Here is a 12,840-nt window from a genome sequence, read left to right as displayed (position 1 = left end):
CACACACACACACACACACACACACACACACACACACACACACACACACACACACACACAGCTACGGTACATTTAGTGGACTCCAGAGCACCAACAGCAACAACAACTGCATCCAAGACAACAGACACACACAACCATGTCCCCACATGCCACCTCACAGATGCATGTAATGTGTACAAAGTGAATACACATTGCTATTGAGACTAATTGGATCAACAGCTATGTTGTGTGTCCTGTGCCTACTGTGAATAATGCAATAGACTGGAACCAAAACATTTAGCACTGAGTAAACAAAAACAAAAAAAGCATCATTGAGGCTCATAATGAACAAATTAGTATAAAGGAAAACGGAGTTCTTCATGACAGGCATCTTTTGATATACTGACTGAATTATTATTGAACATCAGTGATTTAATATTGCACTTCCATAAATTAGCGGGACTTAAAAGAGAGAAAATAGAATGGTCAAATTTATTGCAGCAGAGGCCAAGATATCCTGACTTTCATACTTCACTCGCTCGTAAGGGACAAGCTCTAAAACACTGGAGCCACACTTCTCATAATACAAATTGAAAGTGTCTTTTGTTAGACCCTCTCTACCTAGTCTTTCAAACTCAACACACACAGTTTATATTGCATACTTTCTATAAAACAATAATTTGACATCTTGGGAACCTTTTTTTCTTTCTGGTGGAGAGTTAAATGAAAAGATTGATGCCACTATCAGACATGAGAGCAGTATTAATCTTCTCATCTAACTCTGCCAGAAAGCGAAAAAGCCTATTGCCCCCAAATGTCAAAAAACATTTGCTTTAAATATCCCAAAAGTTTACTAAACTGATGTCACTTGATCTCCGACTTGACAAAGCTCCTCCAGAGCCATAAAAGACCTTACTCAACACTTTTCACAGGATGTGAAGCACTCCCCAATGACTACTAAATTGACTTTGATGTGTACAATGGGTGGGATGCCCCTCTGATAAGACTCTCTAGTATCAATACATTATAGACAGGTGACATTGCAAACCAACTCCATATTTCAAAGGACTCTTCTCATACAACATGCAATCAATATACCACTGGTGTGCAGGTGACATGTAAGTCAAGGACTAACACAGATTGTTCACCAGTGTGCACCGGACCAGTACACGTGCAGTATATTGATCAGTAGAAACATACATATATACTATACAAGGCACCATACTGGATACTCACCACCACGTCTGCCCTGCTGCTGAGACCTTTTCCATAGTTGTCTGTGGCAATAACTTCAAAGCTGAAGTAGGACCTGCGCATATTTCGAAACATAATGGCCGACTTGATAATACCCGTGTAGGTCTCGATGACAAAGCTGTCCTGGCCCTCTGGTGTGGGCGGAATAATCAGGCGGTATGCCATCGCACTGTAATTACCAGTGTCCTTATCAGTGGCCTGTAACACACATGTAGCACCCACTTACAAAGTTAGACAGGAAAAAACAATGTATTATACTCAAATCAATAAGAATAAGCGAAAACAATGTGTTATGGAAAGAAAAGGACTAATTTGAGATTTCAATTTGGCTTGAGCCAGCATTCACCAATCATTGCTTTAGCTCTTGACCATAATAGTGGCTGTATAGTTCTAAGCATATTGCAGTTCTGGGCACTTCCCGATCTGGGATATCACAGGACATATATATAGCCTTTGAGGATTTGAAACAGCTGCTGTGACATCAGTGAAATGGGCCATACAAGCAATATGCTTAAAAGTCTGAACAGAAAACACAGGGGGTTCTTGTGCGACTCCCCTTGCGGTGCATCAATCTTGCTGTTATTTATCACACAATCATTTTCCAGACAACAGACCATCAGAGCTGTCTGGTTATATAACTTTTTTCTTCTTCTTGAGGGCAGCATTGTTTTTAGTGCCATGATTTGTTGCCATGATGTTAAGTAATGTTATCTAATGATGTCAAAACCATTGATGGACAACCATTACTACAGCTGGCTGTAGTGGAAACCACTGACAGGCAATTATTTTTATTAACAATTAGTTGAACACAGCAAACTCAAACAAGAGGTGAAAGAGGGCAGCTTTAAGTGATGTCCCACTATTAAACATTGTCATTTGATACATTGCTATTGTGAAAACATAAATTATAGCTGCTTTAAATTTTGGGAAATCTATTACATTGTAGTTGACTTTAAAAAAGAAATACCATTTCTTAAATCAAAACAAGAAAATGATCTGTGTCATTGTTAGCAAAACCACAGAATTCTCCCATCAACCTCGGAGGCACACATTCCGACTGGCCGCTGAGCTCACACAGGCATCAATTTTCGGAGTGCTTGTCTGTAGCAAGTGACACTGATAAATAGGAGCAATCTCTTTTTTTTCTCCAGTTATTGGAAGAGATAGGAAAGGGGGGAGCAAGGTCCCAATGAAAGGGCTGCATACATCAGCAGAGAGATATCCTCATTGGGTAAAGACATATTTACCAAATATATGTACCAGCATCATTTATGTAGGGCACACCTTTTAAAAGTTGTTGTGGACTATGGCGTGGGCATAAAACATCAAGGGGAAAACATATGTCAAGTAGTATCAAGACAGTGTCACAAGGAGCTGCGAGTAATCACGCAATCAGACCTTTTTTTCTCAACAGCACACTTTTACCTTGTTAATGAAATAATTTCCACTTAATCTTTCCAAACCATTTAAATTAGACTTTAGCAGCTAGTGTCACAGTATGTCAAATGTTGACGATATTACTCATGATTAGCTCCAGAGAAAGGGGTAATCAGCTTCATTACTAATGAAGTCAAGTACAAACGCTACACTCTAGCCATACTCCAAAGAAGGCTCGGCTCCGGGGAAATTATAGATAGCACTTGACCCAAAATTCTACACTTGGGTGTCTATTCCAAGTAAAAGGAAAGAGAGGAAAGGGATTCTGAACTGGTTGAGTGGTTGAAGCCGCTGCACTGTGTTGATGTCGATGTTGATCTATTCAGTGGTATCAGAACATGAGCCTACACAAAATGGGTTTTTACATATTAAGAGGTCTTGGGCAAAGACCATGGTTAACCAGACATTTTCAAATCCTCTTCATCGTACATGATTCAAAAAAAGATGATTTTGCTCTGCATTCCTTATCAAAAAGCTGCAATGACCCTCCTCTCTCTCTCCAGTGGCCCATGACAATATGGGATCATGAATGAGACAGTAAAGTCAACAACTTCATACACATAACTCATAACCATCTGAATTAGCTAGAATAAAAAAAAATAATAAAAAAAAAATATATATATATATACATACATACATAATTGTCTTATAATGTAGTGATGTAATGAGCTATTGAGTTAATGTTCAAATAACACTAACTTTTTTGAAATTTTCTGCAGGTGTAAATGTGTTTAGATGATTATGTATCTCCCATAATGCCTGCATCTCTTAACGTGCGCTAACCCCATGTTTAGAGATGTCAAATGCAGCAAATAATGATTCACATGGCTTTACCAAGTCCTTGAGGAATGTGTCCTATGAGTTTTTTTTGTTTGTTTTTTAAGGATAAGCTCATTTCCTGCAGAAAAAAAACAACCCCAGAGTTTTATTTGAGGCCATTAATAAAATAAATATAATCCCCGGCTTCCCCTGGTATTACCATCTTTTTGCTTTTAGACAGCAACACATTTCACACCTGCCGGAAGGTCTGAAATACCTTTTATGAATCTCCCTACATGACCTTTGTACTCCTCAACTTGCCTGCGAGATATTACACGTTCTTCTGTTCTTAAACATTCTCCAGTGTCCATTATACTGAAAATAGCTCCCATGTTTCTGCCTAGGTGCCAGCTTATTTTAAACTGGCTACAGTTCCTCCCAATGAAGTTTCCTTTCACTGCAAAAATATTTGAAAAGGTGTTAGTGAAACCCATAATACACTATAAATATATTGTTGGTCTGTGCTGTGTTGTGACCACAAATGAGTGACACACATTCAAAATGTTTTTTGAGCATTCTTATCCAGCCTAAAAGTCTTGAACCCAATACGCAAATGACACAGAGTTTGCTTAAACTGCATCAAACAGATGAGTAATAAACACAGCCTTATATCCATTTATATATCTCCACTTGGGCAAATTTATATCGTTAAGTTGCATAATACTCAAGCTAGAGGTTAGCTGTCCTACAAGACTGATATTAAAGTTTAGATAGCCATCAATTTACTTCAGCTGAATTGCAGCAAAACAGAAGTCCTGATTATGGGCACTGATAGCATCACATCAAAGATACAGCTCAACCTTGGTCAGGCTAAAGTTGTGTTGAGTATTAAAAAAAAAAAAAGCTAAAAAAAAACCACCAGCTGATGTACAGTATGTGTTGTGCTCTCTAGTGCCACCGCCATTACTGTGGTGGCAAAGTCAAGCTGAAAGCATTTTCACTGACATTAAAGCAGAGATGTTTGGGTTAATCACGATGTAAATTGTTTATGAAACAGGCTTTAAGGGCTGGACAGTTGGAGAATTCAGAGACTTCAGTATTCAAATCAACCTGACACAATAAAGGTGAGGGGGACAAAAACAGGATTTTAAAAGTGGGAGGAGGACATGTCTGCCGCATCCCTAGTGGAAATTACATTTCAGTATTTAAATACTGCATACTTCAATTACAAATGAGACACACTATGAAGAAAAACTAGAAAAATAATCCCAACAAATCTGTTGTCATTACATATTGTACATTCACACATACATGCATGACTGTGTCAGCTGTAGTGCTAGCATTCAAGGTAGGCATTAAAGACACTGGTTCATGAAGGATTTTGTACACAAACACAAGCCTAAGTACACACTCATCCACGCATACAGAAGAGAGACATACAGTAATACAGGTTGACAAAGTGAAACCTTGGCAGAGCAGGCTGATAAACAGACAGGATGTCCAGCCATGCCTCTGTGAACATACTGGGATTACACCGCTCAGCTCACTCTGATCCCACCTGTTTTGGAGAAGGCAGTCGGGAGAGAGAAATTGAGGAAGAGATGTAGCGAGCGATAGGGGGAAGAGATGAAACTGTGCTGCAGAGAACAGATCAGATGAATTCTCCCACCATGGCTGCAGGGTAAGTGTTGAAAAGGTGGGAGCAGAATCAGGCACAAACCGACAAAACGAAGACCAGAGCTGATGTTTTCTTACCACTATCTTGAGCACAGAGCTGAAGATCTTGCTGTCTTCTGTCACGCCACCTATGTAGAGCTTCCTGGAGAAGACGGGAGGGTGGTCATTCTCATCCAGCACCTCAATGAACACCTTGGCTGTGTTAGCTGCAAAAAGCAAATGACACCAGAATGCATTCAAATCCTGTGGAAGTCATTCACTTATAAATACAGATGTAGTATGTATATCTAGCATATTATAAGACCAATGACACTTCAGTTCATGACAAACAAAAAACAACTAACTCCAGTTTGTGTACTTCAATGTACTGTACCTATTCAATCATATAATAACCAAGGTTTGCTGCACCCTCACAAAATAAGAATTGGGACAGACAAGGCCAGAAAGTTTATATTGTAACGGCCACTAGCTGTTGAATAAACACATCTCTGAAGTCATCCGAACTGGCGTTGATCAAATTTTGCATAATTTAGCCTCAAAATGGTCACGTCAATATAATTTTTTCATGGTCATCAGCTGGTCCATAACTTCAAAAGAGAGCTTGAAATCATTTTCCAGAATATGTTGCCAGTCAGTGATCACTGAAAACATCACAGTATGTTTTCAAATAAGATCTCGCTGGCTAAATGTCACCAAGTTTAATGTGGATGGGTGGTTTGGGAAAATGTTGGAATATTCACTGTAAACAGAAAAGCTTGGTTTCATTTTGACCAAAAGTGGACTGATTGAATTTAGGAAAACCCCTCTTTATTCAGTAGAAATTCTCAGCTGCACTGCAATGACTATTTGAAGGGATTTGTGATTGCATGCTGGAAAGTGAAAAATGCTCCTAACTTTCTAATGAAGTAGTGTGAGGAGCTATTTTGTTGAAGCGGACAACTTTGAGTCAATAATGAGGAGGTTAATATTTTGATTACAGCGAATATTGGTAATCGAGAAAAACTGAGTCTGAAATGTGTTGATGACTTCTCTCTCACTGTCCCCGATAAGTAGATCAGGAAAACAACTGAGCCAGTTTGCATTATGTTCACTAACCAATTACTGATAACCCTCACAATTTAAGTAAAATATGGCTCTGTGAAATAATAAAGATTATGACGAAATCTTGCCTTCTAAGCCATTATTTTTAAGTGAGGTCTACCTCGCATCATTTATTGTGACAAACAATAAAAGGCTATGTAGGTTTAACAGGCAAGCAATTTGCACATTAATTGGAAATAATATTTTGAAGGGCAGCCAATAATCAAGCCGCAGAGGAGTTAGAAGAAAAACTGTGAGGGGAAAGGAGGCAGACAATTTGGTATATTAATAATGAATTTGCTGGTTAATTGCCCTTTTTGTGAGGCTTGTAAAATATTCATCCTGTCCCTTTAAAAGGAAAACACATATACTGAGTATAAAAATGTGTCCCCCTAATCAGTCACAGTTACACCTATGCAATGAACAGCATAAATGTGCACAGCATAAAACATCTTACAACACTGCAGTTTTTGTAAAAAATATGCAGTGTCAAGGACCATTTTTCGTCTGGCGGCATGCAAAAATCGAAAGCCATGTGGCATTAAAGCTAAGAATGCACCAGGGGAATTGGACAAACAAAAACACAGCGCATCAAATTAAAGGCACAAAAGCTGGAGTGTGAGGCACAGAGGGAGGACTCCAGGGGACGGAAAAGAGATCGGCAGAGTTTCTCTGTCTTCCCTCTCTCTGTGGAAAGTGCATATTCCATCCTTGGAGTATCAGTATAAAACCACATGCATACAAGCCCCCTCCCTGATCTCCTAAGATGCATGACAGAAACCGGCCCATTAAGAGGAGAGTAAGCTTGAGTGTCCCCAAGAGTTCATTATTATTTTTTAGGGCTGTCAGCATTAATGCGTTATTCGCGATGCGATTAAGGGCTGAGCATAATGCGTTAATTTTTTTTAATCGTATTAATTGCATGCCGCCATTTATCAATTTATTTTCACTTCACTCGGCTTTGCGTCGTGCATAACAGGCTAATATTTTGCCGTATTTCCTCGTAACACATCCTGCTGCTGCAGGAATAGCAACGCGGATTTCGGTGCCTCATTCTGGTGCCACTGATATGTCTGCACTTCTCTCTGATGCTCTGAAACAGACGTTACAGGAAACAGAAACATTGCTGCATGTGACGCTAGTTAACACTATACTCAACAGCAGCTAACGTTAGCCTACCGCTAGCTAGTAGCTGGATTAAACACGGTTAAAATGCTGAAAGCTAACGCTAAACAGTGTAAAGTGTGACACCAGGATGTAGCAGTCTGCAGCTGCCGTTGTCGGAAAAACACAGACGGTGCGTTCAATGAAACTGGTAATTTACAGCCTCATGGTGCATTCAAAGTTGTTGTTAAATGCCGTTTTCCCATCTGGTGGTTGTTTTTGTCATTCAACAGCTATTTACTAGTGAAATAAGTTATTGTTATAGTGATTACATTATTATTAAACATTTAATTTTGACGATATGGCCTTAGCAATAAACAAGCCGTTCTTTAATGTTGCCAACTGTTTAGTACCCTTCATTTTTTTTTACTTTCTTAAAAAGCATCAGTTCAGGCACTGGTACCGTTTTAAAAGTACCGCTCTAGCACCGGTATCCAAACCAACCAATACCCAACCCTAATATTGACTCTAGATTCAAATGTGTGACTAGATTAAATATATAATAAACAAATAGAAATCTTAAATTCAAGTATTCAAGCATTCATTTAATTCCCAATCAAGATACACTGGTAAGAATTGCTTTCCATTGTTAATATGTACTTAAAAACAGTTCTGAAATGCAAAATAATATAATTTTAATAATGTGATAAAATATGCGATTAATCGCGATTAACTATAGAAATTCAACGATTAATCGCAATTAAGAAAATTTAATCGTTTGACAGCCCTATTATTTTTACATGTGTGCATGTACATACTGTATGAAAATCAGTTTGTATGCATGTGTGCAAATGGGCCATGTGTGTACATATGCAGTGCAGTGGTCTTAACAGGAATAAGAGAAATCTGTCTGACAATCGGTCCAGTAATGCTCAGATAATTTAAACTTAATGAAGAGATGAAAGATATTCCCTCATGGAGTCCTGATCTGCAGTACAGTAATACAAGTGAGAAAAGTGAGATAAGAAATGTTCTATACACTCTGTCAGGGAAGCTCTTTCTCTCGTGAGAGTCTTCTACTTTACACCTATCACAGTGTGTGTTTGCCTGAGTATTGTGTCCTTGTAATTGCCGTCATTAGTATGTGAGAGACAGACGGTGCGAGAAATAGGCAGGTGGAATAGGTCATTGATTATTCATTGGTAGCTCAAACGGATCAAGAGTGAGCTATTTGTTGTTAGCACCTCATCCATCATTTCACAAGACTTTCGTCAGTTAACTGACCACAAACATGCCTAATGATGTTGCAGCTGAAGCATAGCCATCCAAGAGAGTGCAGTCTGAAGGTCTCAGTATGCTTCAAACAAAGTGCTTCTCAGATGATCAAACAGCGCCTCCAACCTCCTTTGTGACCGTGTGTATGTCTGACAATTTATGTAACTTTCTGAAACAGAAAATCTGACAATCATGCCCACTTTACGTAGCAATTGGCCAGGTATGAGGAAAGGTAAGTTTTAACTTCTCTCTTGCTCTAGCAACATCATGAATGCCTTTTAGGAAAGAAAATATTCAACTCATCGTGCCCAGACTACAAAGACACGCAAAAGACATTGAATTCTTGGAGAGATGCCGGGGAGGCAGTGGGATGCAGCCAGAAAGAGGCTGTGACAGCAGGCTTTTAGTCCCGCTTCCGGCATGTTGTACGATCTAGCTTGTTTCAAGCACACTGAGGACTTTGGAATGGAAACACACAGATTGCATTAACTGAGAATTTGCAATGATTAATGTTTTGTCACCCACCCTCGTTTTGGGGGAGATTTGGCTAAATTAAAACAAATGGGCTATTTCTGCTCGTTAGACCCTTGCATTATATTTGGAAATAACATTTTTAAGGATTTATGATATGCTGCTTTTAAGGTAGGGATTTTTTATTTTTAAGATTATTTTTAATAGTCACTATGACTGACAGATGAAAGTCCAATCTGTCAATGCATGTATTACATATTTCTACATGTTTATATTCAACACGTCATATCAGTCTAGCAGTAGTCTATATCCATGACGTTCCACTTCTGGAATTGCTCCGGTGCCACCAGAAATTCAACCGGATGTCCCTCATTTCGGCCGGTTGTCCATTACCTTCTGCTTTCTTTGTGTTGGAATTTTAAACTCTGGCTGATTTATGAGAACTATGGTTAACTGCTCCTCAGATCTCTGTAGGGTAAATCCAGACAGCTAGCTTGACTATCTGTCCAATCTGAGTCTTCTGTTGCACGACTAAAACATCTTTTGAACATACACATGTTCCACCAAAACAAGTTCCTTCCAGAGGCTATTTTGCAGCGTCACCGTGGCTCTGTCTGGCGCTTAGCGCTGCCCATGACGATTGCGATTAGTTTAAAGAAATGCCAATAAACCATCCTGGAATGCTGTGTGGACTCGCCAGACCCTCCTTCGCAGCGCTGTGGAGGAAGGTCTGGCAAAGCAAGACTAGTCTAGCAGTGACAGTTCTACACAGAGCTTGTGCCCTGCAGGTGGAAGGGAGGGTGATCAAATATTAACCATATTTTAAAAGTAGGGCTGTCAAAATAACGCAGATTAATCCATTCCATATTGACGTTTGACCCGGAGCCATTCTAGCCACCATTGGACTGTAAAATGAAGGAGGGAGACGAGAATGTTCTGCCTGGATTATTAATTGGAACATTTACTTGTAAAAATCTTCTTCCTGCCAACCCTGGCTACCGAAATCTGGTGCCACTGATATGTCTGCGCTTCTCTCTGATGCTCTGAAACACAAACATCGCTGCACATGACGCTAGTTAACACTATACTCGACAGCAGCTAACGTTAGCCTACCGCTAGCTAGTAGCTGGATTAAACACGGTTAAAATGCTGACAGCTAACGCTAAACGGTGTAAAGTTTGACTGTATTTCACTGTTGAGGATTCAACACCGGTATGTAACAATCTGTAGCTGCCGTCGGAGAAACAACACAGACGGTGCGTTCAATGAAACTGGTAAACTACAGCCTCATGGTGCATTTGAAGTTATTGTAAATGTCCTTTTCCCATCTGATGGTTCAACAGCAATTTACTACTGAAATTAGTTATTGTTATTGTTATACATTATTATTAAATCATTTCATTTTGACCACATGGCCTAAGCAATAAACAAGCCGTTCTTTAATGTCACCAACTGTTGTTTAGTACCCTTTTTTTTTCTTTTCTTTTTTTACCTTCTTAAAAAGTATCGGTTCAGGCACCGTTAATTATGTATGCGATTAATTTGCGAACTAATTAATCACAGAGTATGTAATTAATTAGATTCAATTTTTTAATTGATTGACAGCCCTATTTAAAAGCATTGAGTAATTCCACAAATTAATAAAAAATACCTGCTGGCACTGCAACATATATCAAATGATATGACATCTCATCTTAGCCTGAATGTATAAAGATGCCATAGTGGTCAGACAAACAAGCAGAGTAGGAAAACCACCAAATTAAAAATCAGCTCTATGTTGGATGTTAATGGAGTGTCACACTAAACAACCAATCACAGGCTGCAGCAAATCTGCCACCAATTATACAAATGGATCAGTGCCGTGAAGAAAGGCAACAGTTCATAAAGCATAAAATCTGCAAAACCAAAACTGCAGCCTAATGTCTAGTGTAGGTAGCACACATAGCTGTAATGTGTATAAAGTGTATTATAATAATAATAATAATAATAATAATAATAATAATATACACACAATGAATACATCATTCTAAATAAACGTGACATAACTACGGTAAACGTGAAAAAATAGGGTGTGATAGAATTGTATTTAACCATAATCTGTCACAGTGAGGAATTATAAATTATTTAATATTTCTTAAATATAAATGCAACACCTGGAATCACATGAAACAGAATGCCATGCCTGCTTTCCTACAACACACCACAACACAACCTCCACCTTCACCCATTTATTGGATGCTATGTCTTACTTTTAGAAGGCACACGCAGGTTGGACATGACAACCAACATAGAGTCCGCCTGGACCCGGAGGACATAGCTGGTAACATTTTCATAATCCAGAGGTTTAGCTGTGGAGATGACGCCTGTCCTGTTGTTCACCTGAAAATGACCTAAAAACAAACAAAATCAGTGCACATGAAGTGAGTGGAAATAAGACAAAACTAAGACATAAGTAACAGATAGAATGGATGGAAGCACATAGTTTTTCTACTACATAGTGTTCTGATCAGAGCTATATTGCTTGGCTTTGTTTGCACTCTTGGCACTACACATGTAACTACTGAATGCATTTATACTCCTTCACAGGCTCTTTTCTCTTTGTAGCAAATTAGTCTTAAGTGTAGAACTCAATTGAGCCTTTTTAGAATCTTTACACAAAGAACTTGCAACAATATGCCAATGCAGTTGTAAATCTTTACACATTTTCTAAACAAAAACTAAATAACAAGCTATAGTGGCAGCACTGAAGAAAAAGAGCTGTATCGGAATCACACAAAAACTGCATGCATTCTAATGGAGGCTGCATAAATGGTGGAGTTTAAAAATGTTTTTTGTTAAATGACGTTGAAATGAATAATGTTTAATTGGAGCACTGATAAAGGAAATATGACAGAAATACATTTGGCTGTTTTTCCTCCTTTCAATGGCATGGCCAGACTCTAACGCCCATGTGGCTATGTAAAAAAGGCCAAGCTTCAAAATGCTTTTGTTTTTCCTGAGAATATTACTTCAAGGGGCCTGGGGGCAGATTTATACCACTCTTATTATGTCTTGAGTCTGCGATTTCCAGGAGCATCTAAGGAAAAGTGACTCTAGCTCATGTTTTTCACATGACACAGACCACTACAGGAGCACTTGAGGTGCATGGTGGGAAGAGGTGACAGCTTCCTACTACTCCTTTGGCTCTCTCCAGCTCACAGGTACATCTCCTACTTTTGTCTTAAACAGCTAACCTAACCTCACACCTGTCTGGTGTTCTCGCTCTCTCCCAGGGTGTAATTATGCTCTTCAGAATTTCAGTGTGAAAAGCAGTCTACTGCGGCTATTATGCCAAAAGGTTACACTTTACTTGAAGGTATCTACATAAGAGTGACATGACACTGTCATGAACGTGTCATACACATTATAAACAAGTCATACACGTTAATGACATAACGCTTCTGTCATTATCTGCCGAGGGGCACAGGCACAGGCACGGGCACAAGAGGACCACTGGTGTGATTAAAACACTTTAAAACCGGTTAGGGTTCATGTGTCATGACAGTGTCACTCTTATGTAGATACCTTCAAGTAAAGTGTTACCTGCCAAAATTGTCTACTTCTAGAAAAAGACAGGACAAACAGTACCTCTGGCTATGACGTTCATCCTGCAACTTTTAAAATAATCTTTTTCAGCTTTTTCAGGAGTATTTTAAAATCTGATTGCACACCTTTTGATGTTAGTAACTATAAACACATCTTATTCAGCAGTTTTATTTACTGTGATGAAAATATGGTTTTTGGACATTTGTTTGCTTTATGTAT

At 38.9% G+C, this 12,840-nt stretch overlaps 1 protein-coding gene across 1 annotated transcript in view; it reads right to left on the bottom strand.

Annotated features, from left to right (window-relative positions):
• Positions 1 to 12,840, bottom strand: part of LOC144532682 (protocadherin-15-like) — a 240,273-nt gene that overhangs the window by 15,395 nt on the left and 212,038 nt on the right. The window contains exons 25-27 of the mRNA XM_078273587.1: positions 11,286 to 11,426; positions 5,185 to 5,312; positions 1,216 to 1,431 (exon numbers count right to left, since the gene is read on the bottom strand). Of these exons, the coding sequence (XP_078129713.1) occupies positions 1,216 to 1,431; positions 5,185 to 5,312; positions 11,286 to 11,426 (485 nt within the window). The remainder of the gene's footprint in view (positions 1 to 1,215; positions 1,432 to 5,184; positions 5,313 to 11,285; positions 11,427 to 12,840) is intronic.

Source organism: Sander vitreus, chromosome 17, assembly GCF_031162955.1.
Source record: "Sander vitreus isolate 19-12246 chromosome 17, sanVit1, whole genome shotgun sequence".
Classification (NCBI taxonomy): domain Eukaryota; kingdom Metazoa; phylum Chordata; class Actinopteri; order Perciformes; family Percidae; genus Sander; species Sander vitreus.
The sequence above is the reverse complement of the archived record's forward strand: the minus strand, read 5'-3'. Positions and strand labels throughout refer to the sequence as shown.